This window comes from Pristis pectinata, chromosome 3, assembly GCF_009764475.1.
Source record: "Pristis pectinata isolate sPriPec2 chromosome 3, sPriPec2.1.pri, whole genome shotgun sequence".
Taxonomy (NCBI): Eukaryota; Metazoa; Chordata; class Chondrichthyes; order Rhinopristiformes; family Pristidae; genus Pristis; species Pristis pectinata.
In genome coordinates this window covers 87,216,937-87,229,236 of record NC_067407.1, presented here as the reverse complement: position 1 = coordinate 87,229,236, position 12,300 = coordinate 87,216,937, and the positions used below count along the sequence as shown (strand labels likewise).

The 12,300-nt window shown below is 37.3% G+C and overlaps 1 protein-coding gene across 12 annotated transcripts in view; it reads right to left on the bottom strand.

Moving 5' to 3' along the window:
* LOC127567769 (1-phosphatidylinositol 4,5-bisphosphate phosphodiesterase beta-4) overlaps positions 1–12,300 on the bottom strand; it is a 473,077-nt gene that overhangs the window by 238,829 nt on the left and 221,948 nt on the right. For all 12 annotated transcript variants that reach the window (XM_052010784.1, XM_052010783.1, XM_052010786.1 and 9 more), the window contains exon 5: positions 943–1,040. In XM_052010784.1, the coding sequence (XP_051866744.1) occupies positions 943–1,026 (84 nt within the window). In that variant the 5' untranslated portion in view covers positions 1,027–1,040. The remainder of the gene's footprint in view (positions 1–942; positions 1,041–12,300) is intronic.

Below are 12,300 nucleotides of genomic sequence, written 5' to 3'. Positions count from 1 at the left end.
AAGCATGTGTTCTGAGATGGTAAGAGCCCAGACTATTTTAGTAGGCCCTGGAGAGGATTTAGTGCTCCACCATAACACTGGTCACAATCTTCAACCAGCTCTGACCTAAAATGTTCCCATTTCCTTCATGGTAACCTTTATTATTCATGTTTGAATGGAACTACTACCTTTGCATCTCAACAAGTGGATCCCCTTCAAAATGGATCATTTGTATTAATGAGGAAACGAGGCTACAGAATCCATTTTGAGGTTGTGACTGACCGAGCTGCATCAGGAAAAGGCAGTAAAAATTAACCCAATTGAAGATTCCTTTCTACGAAGGACCTTAGTATTGATTTTCTAATTTACTACAAACTGGTATTATTTTGGCGCACCACTTATGCTGGTTTGAATGTTGCCTCAGAACCTTTCAAGGCACGCACTTATATCTCCAACACAGAAATATACAAGTTCAATGAATTTCATACAAATGATTTGACTCCAAAAATTAAATCCACTGAGCATACAGTCTCATTTATTATTTCTTTAGTTTCAAATAACAGGCATTTTCTCTACTTGCTGGATGTAATAAAGTCATAGGTGTTTATGAAGAGCATATTACAGTGTTGCTGCTCCAAGCTCCTGAGACAGTAATCTTTCCACTCTGTTTCTTAGTCAGACACATAAAACTGGCACATTGCTATACCCAGAATAGGCCTGGTTTCATCAGGTAAATGGAGCAGCAGAACATGAAAATATTACCTATATGGTTGATTTCATTGTGTTGCTATTAGAGTTTGTACTGAACAAGGCCTACAATTTAAGTGATTTCACAAGGTAAGAACATCAGAAAAATTGCTTCTGGCATTTGTGATGGCTCTAGTTGAAAGCTGGAGTTTAAAATGGAACCTTATTATGTTAATCATGCTGAAAAAGTCACTTATTTTTAAACACATCACTTACCTCTTCATATCTGTCAAAAACAGCACCTTCTTGCATAAATGTTGGAACAGGCTTCTGCCACATAAACTCATATGCTTTTGCCATGGCTGTTCAGAAACCTGAAACAAAAGCAAATGACTGATTAGTCCTGTGAAAAATTTAGCAACATAATAAAGGTTCAGTAGCATGGTGATTAGGTTAAGAGCCCAGAAGGCTGGACAACTGATCTGGAGACACAAATTTAAATATCATCCTGTCAGCTAGAAATCTTAAATTCAATTAATTATCTTGACTTTTTTTTAAAAAAATCCTTTGGTTGACAACAATGACCATGGTAGAAATCTATCCAACTCCTTCAGGAAAAGTAATATGCTGTCCAAGTAATATGTGATTCCAGGCCCACAACAACGTTAACTGACTCTTCAAATGTGCCCTTGACAGCCATACTGTTCTAGGGTAGCAAGGCTGGGCAAATGAATGCTGGCCTTGCCAGAAATACTGACATCAAGCAATTAAATAAAAATAATCCTTTTCATCCCTTATTTGACCAATCATATTGTTCAAATGCAGCCTAAAATTTGAGAAATTTCATAACTTTTAGCATGAGCACAACCAAATAATTCTGAATTCCATTTACAGATGTTATAACATCCTTTCAGTGTCTCTTGCATCCTAATACTTAATAGTTTGCAGACCTGAAAGCTCCTGTCAATTAATTGTTACCAAGGCTGGAAAAACTCATTAATAATATGGAAAGAATGGGCAAAATTCTAAGTTTGGTGCCTACAGCCCCAGGAATGCAATGACTCTATGGTTGACAAGCGCAAGTTCAAATCCCTCATTTGCTTTTAGGTAATCATTTTTTTTCTCTAAAAGGAAAATTAATTAAATCCTTTTTCTACTACTAATAGATTATCTGCTGCTACTGGGAGAAAGAAAAATAGAAAGAAGAATAATTCACTCCCCAGTGGCAAAGAGAGAACAGATTTCAATAAAGACCAAGTTCTTTTCTGTTCTAATGAAAAAAGTACAATGTGAATGTTCATAGTAGACTCAAAACTAAAAAATGCACCAAATAATCATTCAACACTTGAATCTCATTTTGGTTGCTCGGTATTTATGCCCTTTTTCCCCTTTTGTTAAGTATGAATGAAATAATATTGGGGAAGTTTTCATTTTAAGTTTATAAACTCTGTTCCAATGCACTTTCCATGTGTGAGAGACTGGTATTCAGGGCCATTTAAAAGGCAGATGTTAACCTTTTTATTAACTTAATAGACAGCTTCACTAGGTTTACAACTTGGCATGCATCTGGCATGCCAACATTATATTAGGTCACCAGTATTGTCTCCAAATTTTATTAAGGTATGTACTTGTTAATTTTTCATTGTAACCATAATTACTGCTAAACAACCTCTCTGGCCCTAAAACATAATGTTATTTATGTACATTGTCATTCCTTTAGAAAACCTCATGTGTTTCCCCCAGTATGAAAAATAATTTCAAATATTTTGTAGTTTATGGTAGTTTAGCTTCTTCCTTAATTTGATGTGTACCTCCCAATCTTTATTTCACTTTCTGTAAAATGTTCATAAATTTATTTAAAAATTAGTGCTTTTACTTCCTGGTTTGTTGTACATGCAAATTGCCTCTTTGATGGTCATTCCAATCATTGGATGTGACAAATTGCTAAGAACTCATGTCCCACAGCAAACAACATCAGGAATTTACATTACATAGATCACAAAATCTTTGTGAGCAACTTCCTTTAAGGAAAACAAGCATTATTGCACTGTAAGCTAACTACAAAATCTGGGCCTATACACGATATAAGTGGGACTGCAATAGTTCAGTCCACTGTTCAGCCAGAGCTTCAACATACAAGAAAATGCAGATTTCTGTCTTCATTCTCATCAATTTCCCTATTTTTGTAGGCTAGCAGTGGGAGACAAAAAGGAAGCAGAATGGAATGTCTTTGTAGGATTGGAGAGAGAAGTAGTATATGAGTGATACAAAGATTATTCTGATATGCCTCCTTTTAGCTGATTACAAAGGAAGGCAGATAGAAGTTTGGAGGTGTAACTGTATATATTATTGGCTGCAGGTTTAAATAACTAACAAAAACAGTCAATGTTGGAAATAGGTCAGGCAGCAGCTGTGGAAAGAGAAATAACTAATGTTTCAGGTCAAAGGACTCTTTGTAATAACTGAAAAAGAAGGAAAAGCAAGTTAGTTTTAAGTTGCAGAGATGGATGCAGAGGGCAAAGGGAATATTTGTAATAGGGTAAGGGCAAATCAAATGGATTATAGAGGACAGTTAGATGCTGATTTTATGTTTATTTGTATTATGTATTGCTAATAACAAGGCTGTTGGACATAACACAGCAGGTCAGGCTATAATAATGAGAGAAAACTGAGTGAATTTCAGAGATGAATGACTGAAAGCAGAAATGTAAAGTTGTGATACAGATGGAGAAAATGAGTTATCTAAAGTCTGAGAATTCAATATCTCGTCCAGAAGGAAGATGAGGCGTTTTTCTTCAAGCTTGTATTGGGCTTCATTGTAAAGCATGAGAAGCTACAGACAAATAGGTCAGAATGGGGGTGGAATGAAGAATTAAAGCAGCAGGCTACAGGGAGCTCAGAGTCATCCCTAAGGATTGAAGGCAGATTCTTCACAAAACAATCATCCATCCTGATTATGGTTTCTTCAGTGTAGAGGAGACCACATTGTGAACACCAAATGCAGGACACTGGATTGGAAGAAGTGAAGGTGAATTACTGCTTCACCGAGAAAGAAGGCTTGGGTCTTTGGATGAAAAAGAAGAGGCAAAAGGGCAAATGTTGCATCTGTAATTACATTTTTGTTTCAGATTTTTAGCAACTGCAGTTTTATTTTATTTTAATTTATTGTATTGCAGAGTGGAATTGCAACAACAAAGGAACCTACAAGTTCAGAAATGATTCAATCACTTAACCTGTTCTGACTCAGATGACCTGAATGGGTAGCTCCAGGGACATAACAATTAGCCTTGGTGCCACTGGATTGACGTGAGGAATACTGGCTGCATTCCCATTCGTGATCATTATCCAGTAAACCCTGGCTAGAACTGTGCATGCTTGGAGAGGTCACAATGAGCCTTGGAAATGATAACCGTTCCAGTCACACAGCTGGTCAGCATTTATCACCAAATGGAAGAAAATTGAAGCGGTTAAAAAAAAACTTTGCTGGCAATTCTTCCAAAGCCCACCCCTCCCTATTTAACTATATATACTACTGAGGTCTGTGTTCAGCTGATTCTCAACTCTTTCACATTCCCAATTTCTCTTCCTGTATCATCTTCACTTGTGTTGGCCTCAAGCTTTGGAATTCCCTTTCTCAATTACTTTGACTTTATATTTTTCCCTGCTCTACCTCTAACCAAACTTTTTGTGACCTACATTAACAGTACATGGCAGGCTGTCAAATTTTCTTTCATAATGCCCACTATTTAATTGCAAGCTGTTGTTGTATAATATGGTTTCCAAAGGACTTCCATGTACAAAGCTGAGATAGAAACCACAATTATATGGAGGAAGGAACCAAACAATGCAAGCCATAAGAGCATTTATAGGGTCATCACTTTACCAATTCTCCTTGGGGTTTTTTGGATGATATATTTGCATTTTAAAAATTGTGTTGGTTTTAACAAGCTACACCTCTGCATATCAACATTGGTCTCAGTCTTAATACCTGCTGTCATCACTTAGCAAACACAGCTTCCCATTGGCATTCATTTCTGCAATACTTATGAGATAATGGTCCAGAATAGCCTATCATCCATGCTCCCTATCAAGCTAAACTTGCCCTTATCTTGAGCATGTCTTCTGTGGAAATGGAAGAGAGGCGTCTTCCTCAAGGGAACTGGCTCTGACCTGACAGAGATAAAGAGCCAATGAGGTCATATCCCAACCCTGAACTTACTGTCAAAGCTGTCAAATAGCTTGAATGTCCTTGATACTCAAACATTCACAGATATTCAAGAACTATTAAAAATTAAATATACCATTAAAAAAATTAAATCATTAAAATTTATAGAAGATAAAACATTAGAAAATACTTAAAATAATTTAAATACATCAAAACTAATTCAATCAATTCAATAACTAGTTTAAACAGCCTGAAAGATTCACTGAAATGAATGGAGTTACCAAACCACACAGAGTCTAACCTGATGTAGCTACAGAGGGGAGATTTCACAGCGTTAACAACTAGAAAGCAATGGGTAATTCATGCTGAACCTGCAAACTCCATGTGGAGTCCAGTGTTGGAGCAACATACACTTGGCGACGACGTGTGTGGGGGTTCGGATCTATTTGCATGCTAATCTTGAATCTGCTTTCAATTTTACAGAGGTAAATGTTAACAATTCGATGCAGAAAGTCAGTACTTTTGAGGAAATTTCAGACCAATGAATTAATCATACACAGCAAAAAAAAATTCAAGAAACTGCAATCTGAGAAGCATATACTATCATGTGACTATCAATTGTGAACTCCAATGTTTAAGCCAATTTCCAAGATATACTAACATGTCATTGGATCGCATTTAAAAAATCATTTAAGAGAACTCGTAAACAAATTGTTACCTTACCAATAATACCATTTGCTCCACGGGCTTATTTGATTCAGGATTCCCCGCTCATTCACTTTTTTCTATTCCTGTTTTGTCTCCATGAGAAGAACATGTACTAAATAGCCACTGTAAATCTCATAGTGAGGACTCAATGTCAGAGGATGAGGGGCGGTGTGGGGCACTTATACTACAGGGTCATGAATCACGGAATGAAAGTACAGGCAGACTTTCAGCCTATCAAGCCTGTCCCATATCTTGAGAGAACTGTCCATTTTGCCTGGGTACATATTCCCCTTTAGAGTGTTCATCCAAACCCTTTTCAAAGGTGATTATTGGATCTGCTTCTAGCACCCTTTTGGGCAGTGGATTCCAGGTCACAACTATATGGTGCTGGAAGGTGGTTTGCAGAATTCATTACCTATATTCATGCAACACAGGAATTACGTTCCTTCTTGTTTCAGTCAAAGGGCTACCAGCTGACGGTTCAGGTGCAAACTGTGGAAAAGTTGAAGACTGTGAACTTAGCCACTTCTTGGTTTAACAGGTCATATCGTACATTCCTTGTCTGCGGGCTAATGGCAGCTGGAATCTGGGGCAGCAGGCATTGACCTCATTATCCATTCATTTTCAAAGGGGCACTATCGAGGCAGGCATGTATACTGTCTGAGAGAATTGCAAAGGAAGTTTAATTTGTCTTCATTTTATATCCGGTGCTACTAATTTATATACTCCAAAGATTCTGCAATAATGCAACTGTCATATTCACATTAGAAAAAGTCACAGAAATTCTATGCATTATTTTTGCCCTCTCAGCTTTTTCTATGAGCCTGTTATAGTTAAGGAGCTGAATCTTGCTGACATGTGGCATGGGTGATGACAGTTATTCAGTACCTTATACACAGGTAGTTATTGCTCATCATAAAATTTAGAAAACAATGGGCTCTTAAAAGTAGAAAAGTGTTCTTGGGCACATTGTTTGAGCATAGTCAAACAATAGTTCAACATTGGGCTTCATAGGCATAACTGCAGCAGGTGTCCAAATATGTGGCTAAAGCACAAAACCAAATCTTTCACCAACTGAGTGTCACGCAGACTGAAGCCCTGTTCTTCAATCTTCACCACAAATTAACTTCCTTATCCACCCGCTCCCCATCTGCCTTTGGCAAGTGCCCGAGGCTGAACTAAACTGCTCGCAACCTTGGATTGTATTTACAAAAGACAGCACTCTAACTTCTGAACCGATCACCTAGAGCTTCGCTAATGGCAGGGGCTGAGGTTTGCAAACAGCTGCCAATTCACTAATTGTCACAACCAATTAGCTTTCATTGACTTTAGAAGATGCCTGTTTAGATCATTTAACTGTCTTCTCAGTTCAGTCCAAATCAGAAGACGGTAGTTACCACCGTCCAACTGACTCCTGCTCTACGTCTGTACTGACACATCAGCTTTTTCACAGAAACACTATCTTTCAAGTGAGATGCTAAAGTGACAAATTGACTGGGCAAAATGACTGGCACAATTGCCTGCTTAAATATGCAGACTACACTTCAAAAGTAACTTATCAACTTTCAAGTGCTTTAGAATATCCTAAGGACATATTAAAGAGCAATGTAAATGCACAATGCTTTTTCATTAGACAGGAGAAAAACCTTTGGTTGTGGCTTTAAAGGGACATGCACGATTAAGTACTGATCCATTTCAGTAGTTACTCAGGAGAAGTTAACCAGTAGGTTATTCTTAGTATCAGAGCAGACAGATTAAGCTTTTATAATGCAGCTCCAATGACACTCAAGTTGTTTATGATAACTGTGACATGAATTATTACAGTGCAATTACAATTAGATGGTTATGTTAACAATATTAACAGGCTGATGTCTCATTGCTTGCTTATTTAAATTCAGTTCTAAACTGCAGTGATGATATTTCTGGTTCAATGTTGCATATTTAATACATAAATCTGGCTTGCAAGTGATATGTTCGCAACATAAATTATAAAAATGTCCTTCAAGATATGCATCAAATTCACCAAGGAAGACTGAAGCAGCTTATTCCAAACTTATTCTGGCAAAAGTCACATAATGAACACTTTTTCCAGCTGTGAAGAGAAAGATGAAGATAAAATGGATTGCTGCAACATCACACCTAGGGAATCAGTAACAGCTGTTACACTGTCAGTATCTTAATTTCATGTCTTTTTTTAGTAATCATTAATGTCATCAGGAAGTAAACACAAAGAAGGTTAACACACCAGGAATCTGTTTGATAAATGATTAAAATCTAGAAGGCAATTATCCTATGACCGTGGTTTGAGAAGCAACTGCATACAGCATTACTGACCAAGACAATAAATGCAACTACTCGTGAATACGATGTATTCATACGCTGTGCTCCCCATTCCTTCACCCATCTGGCTTACCTCAGTTAGCTCTCACAACCCCACCTTTCCATTCCCCCTCACCCTAACCACACGTACATTTACTGTGGCCAAGTGAAAGAGCAAAGGAACCCAGAGCAGTCATGCATCATGCTTGCAATACAGTAGCACCTCAAGATAAATTTCTGCTGCAAAATGGTTCAAATTACCCTTGTGTATCAACACCACAGGTGGAGAGAACAGTACAATGTCCAGTTTCTCTCACAGTCCAAGTGTCACCAAGCAGCAACTTTTCTGTAGCCCTTCTCTCCAGATGTCTTCCAACACAGCTCTCTGTTTAGTGGTCTAATCTTTCATTGCTCAGTAACGGGCAGCCTTCCAAACTTGTGCATAATAGTCAATGTCACAGACAAGGCTTTGATGTCGTCTGAAGAATATTCCAAACAGTTTAATGATAATAATTCTTTTTGGTCTGCATGAAGACTGCTTATTTGATGTAGTTGGTTCTCAGCCATTCAGCTGCTTTCCACTCACACAAACACACCCAAACAGCTAATAACTAACTGCCCATTTCACTAATCTCTGCTCCTCTTATCATGCCAAAAAAACACAAACAATGTCAACCCCATGACAATGCAGTAGAACTCCAACTTTATTTCTCAGCCTTAGCAGCAACATTTCACTCACAATTGACAATGTGTATTTCTTTCTTATAAAATCATTTTTGTTCAGGTAAAAAAAATAAAGTTCAAATGGAACTCGATGTTTAATGCAAGCAAACTTGTAGTTACCACCTACTCACTTTCAAGCTGTCTATCTGTAATAACCTAAATACACAGTTCAAAGTACCGTGAATTTTTTGATGTGAAATTTTGTGATGCTATGCATAATTTCACCATAGGGGTGTTTTATGATATATTTAACATTTGAGTTTTTATGTCAAATGAAAATCACATTAACATAAAGATCAGAGTGTCAGCTGTGATTTCTTGCATTTACCAGTGTCTTTCAAAAACTCTACTTTTTCCTGAGTTATAAACATACGTTCTTTTCCTCTTTTCTCAAAGTATATTCTGATTCCAGTGGCAGATGCGGTTAAATGGTGGAACTCTTGACTTCAAGTTAGAAGGCCAAAGTTTCAAACTCCACTCAAGAAACTTAACCCTATAACTTCAAAGACTCCTCAAAGCAGTAACCAGGGAGATGCCCCCTTAAAAATGAGATGTAATGCCGAGGCCACGTCTATCCAAAAAATAAAATGCAGAAAATGGAAGTGCTCAACAGGTCAGGCAATATCTATGAAGAGAGAAACAGAGTTTAAGTTTCAGGTCGATGACCTTACATCACATTCTAATACAATGTCATCAACCTGAAATGTCAACTCTTTTTTGGTCTCTACAGATGCTGCCTGACGTGCCAAGTATTTCCAGCATTTTCTGTTTTTATTTCATATTTCCAGTAGCTGCAGTTTTCTGCTATTCAACTGCACTGTCTATTCTTGTAGGTGGATTAAAATACACATTAGTATCACCTAACGAAAAGCATTAGGGGTGGCCTGAACAAAATTTCTCCCTCCATTAATATAAAGATAGATTATCTAGCAATATATCTTAATTATGTTTCTAGGCTCAGACCAGTTGTTGTATTTGGGGCTTATTTTCTAAAGGCACTTTATAACTGTAAATTGGTTCTTTGATGTTGAATGCAATACTGGTCATCACTAAATTGGTGAAAAGCTAGGTGAAACTGAAACAGCAATTACCCCTCATAACACACGCATGAAAAACTAAACAGACTTTGACATCTGCTTCCGAGCACAGCTGATGGATTGCTTTATGAATTGCCAAACAGTATACACATATATTAAGTCTTACCCAGTTAAACATATATAAAAATAGTGTAGATATGGTTACAGTGGTGGAAAACCAGCTTCAAAAGAGGATCAATATCAAACAAAAGTAGAATTTGAAACAGAACTAAGAAAATAAGGCATTACTAAGTAAACTAACTTTGTGACGCCGATAGAAGACCAAAAATGCAGTGGTTGATTTGAATTAAGTCTTATTTGGCATTCCTGGCAAGGAAGAATTTTTGAGCATTTCTGTTCCTGAATAATAATCAGTGATCCTGCCCAGACCTGCATAGCTGGGTAAAGGTGATGATGATATCCAACTCAGCCAACTAATCCAATGCTGCTTATCTGATGCTATGTGGCTGCCATGCTGCTGCAAGTAAGCTTTTCGCTGCCACTGTGCATCGATGTACTTGTGCATATGACAATAAATTCGACTTTGAATTTGAAATTGCCAATGTTTATTTTCTTGGTTCAACTGTGGAACATCAGTTCCATAAGAAACCTTGGGAGCATAGTACTCAGAAACCCCAGCCCAGTATGAGCCTACACATTAAGAGAGGAAGACAGCTGTGGGAGGGGGTGGGGAAAATATAATTGTGAAAAAAAATGTAAAAGGACTAAATGTACAGTACAGTGAAAAAGTGAGACATGTGGGCACTCCCATACTAGAGTCACCGATAACAGTTTATAATACTCAAAAAGCAAAAAAATTTCAAATGCTGAAAATCTGAAATTAAATAAAAAACATTGGAGTGATTCAACAAGTCAGAAAGCGTTCGTGGAGAGAATTCTGATGAAAGGTCATCATCTTTTGTGGCTTAGCGTGTCAGGAAGGTTAGAGGGGAGGCAGCCCATATAAAGAGGTGAAGTGTGTCTTTATATTGACTATTTCCCTTTGGTATTCTCAGTCCTAATGCAGGGTCTCAACCCGAAATGTTGACTATCCCTCTGCCTCCATAGATGCTGCCTGACCAGAGTTCCTCCAGGAATTCGTTCTTTGCTCCAGATTCCAGCATCTGCAGTCTCTTGTGTCTCACTCCACAGATGCTGCCAGATCTGTTAAATATTTCTTGCATTTTCAGCTTTTATTACAGTTTATAATAATGTTGTTTAAATTATATTTTGTATTCTGGGCATTTTTCTTTTTACTTAATTTATTTTACTTTAAAAAGCAGTGCTTTTCTTTCTTTTTTTTGCTTTCTTCTTCAGTCTGGTGATAGTTGTGTAAATCCTTCTACCCTCTGAGATTAAAAAGATGGGTCTTTTCACTGAACTGGATACTAACTTAATTGTAGCCGATATAAAAAAATCCATACACACAGTGTGTATGTCTTCCTCTTTAAACTAGTATGTCTCAGTTGTTGGTCCTGACGTGTGATAAAGATCAAATTCCTTGAAGCAGGGCGGTGACACTGAGGGTCTGGACAATTACAGCATTACTTTGAGGAAAAACATCCCCAGTTCTTGATTCCCCATGACCCAATCTAAATTCTCACTGCATGTCAAGTAAACAGTCAAGTACTCAATTATAACTCTTCACATATCCACATAAATTAAAGAATTACAATTATACTTTAATGCCCAGAATGATAAGTAGCTGAAAGCAAATAGCATTCATTTGTAAACTGCTATGGGTTCATGAAATTGTGTTATCTCGGTATTTTTCTTTTCATGCAATAAGCTATTCCTTCAGCTATGAAGGCAAGTAGGGAAATCTTTTCCATGCATCTGACAGTGTTGGTTTGTAACCTTCCTGAAACGCTAAGCCACAGAAGATAACTTTAAAACATGGCAACAATTTTTTTTTCACTTTGAAACTACAATTTATTTTTGTTGCTGGAAAAAGTACAATGGTTCAATCCACAGGTAAACAAAGAAAATATATTTATGAAGCACCTTACATGCCCACAAGCTAATCAAATGGTCTTCTCCAAATAGTATATTGGCAAACATACTATCCAATTTTCACACAGCAAGCCCCACAGATGGCAAAGTGGGAAAGCTCAATTACCTACCTTGTTTTAGATATCACCATAATGTAAATACAGCTTTTTGAGTGACCAAAGAACCCCAGACATGTTTCAACTTTTTCAGAAGATGACACACAAGTGAATGCATGAGGCTTCACTGGAATGCTCGATCCCACTGTCAAACTGACACTAAATAGCCTGCATTTTTATACCATTGCAGCTCTCTGGGATGGCTCTGATTTTCAGCAATTTTACATCAACTCAACAACCTTCATACAGTTTAACTTCTTGTAGCTATTTCAATTTCTTTAAATCTCAGCTGTTGATGCTTTAAATATCTGCAACATTGGAACATGCAATTGTAATCCATTGGCTTCAGCTACCTATATTGAAAATATCTTTGCGACCCAATTGCATTTATGCCTCCCATGTACACAAATTAAATTAATTTGGAATTGAGCCAATATTTTGCTTGAAAGTGATTGTTAGCAGTTTAAATGACCTGCTCTCCAAGCAAGCTAAACAATCTTCATTCGATCTGGAAATTATGATGCAAGATGCTAGA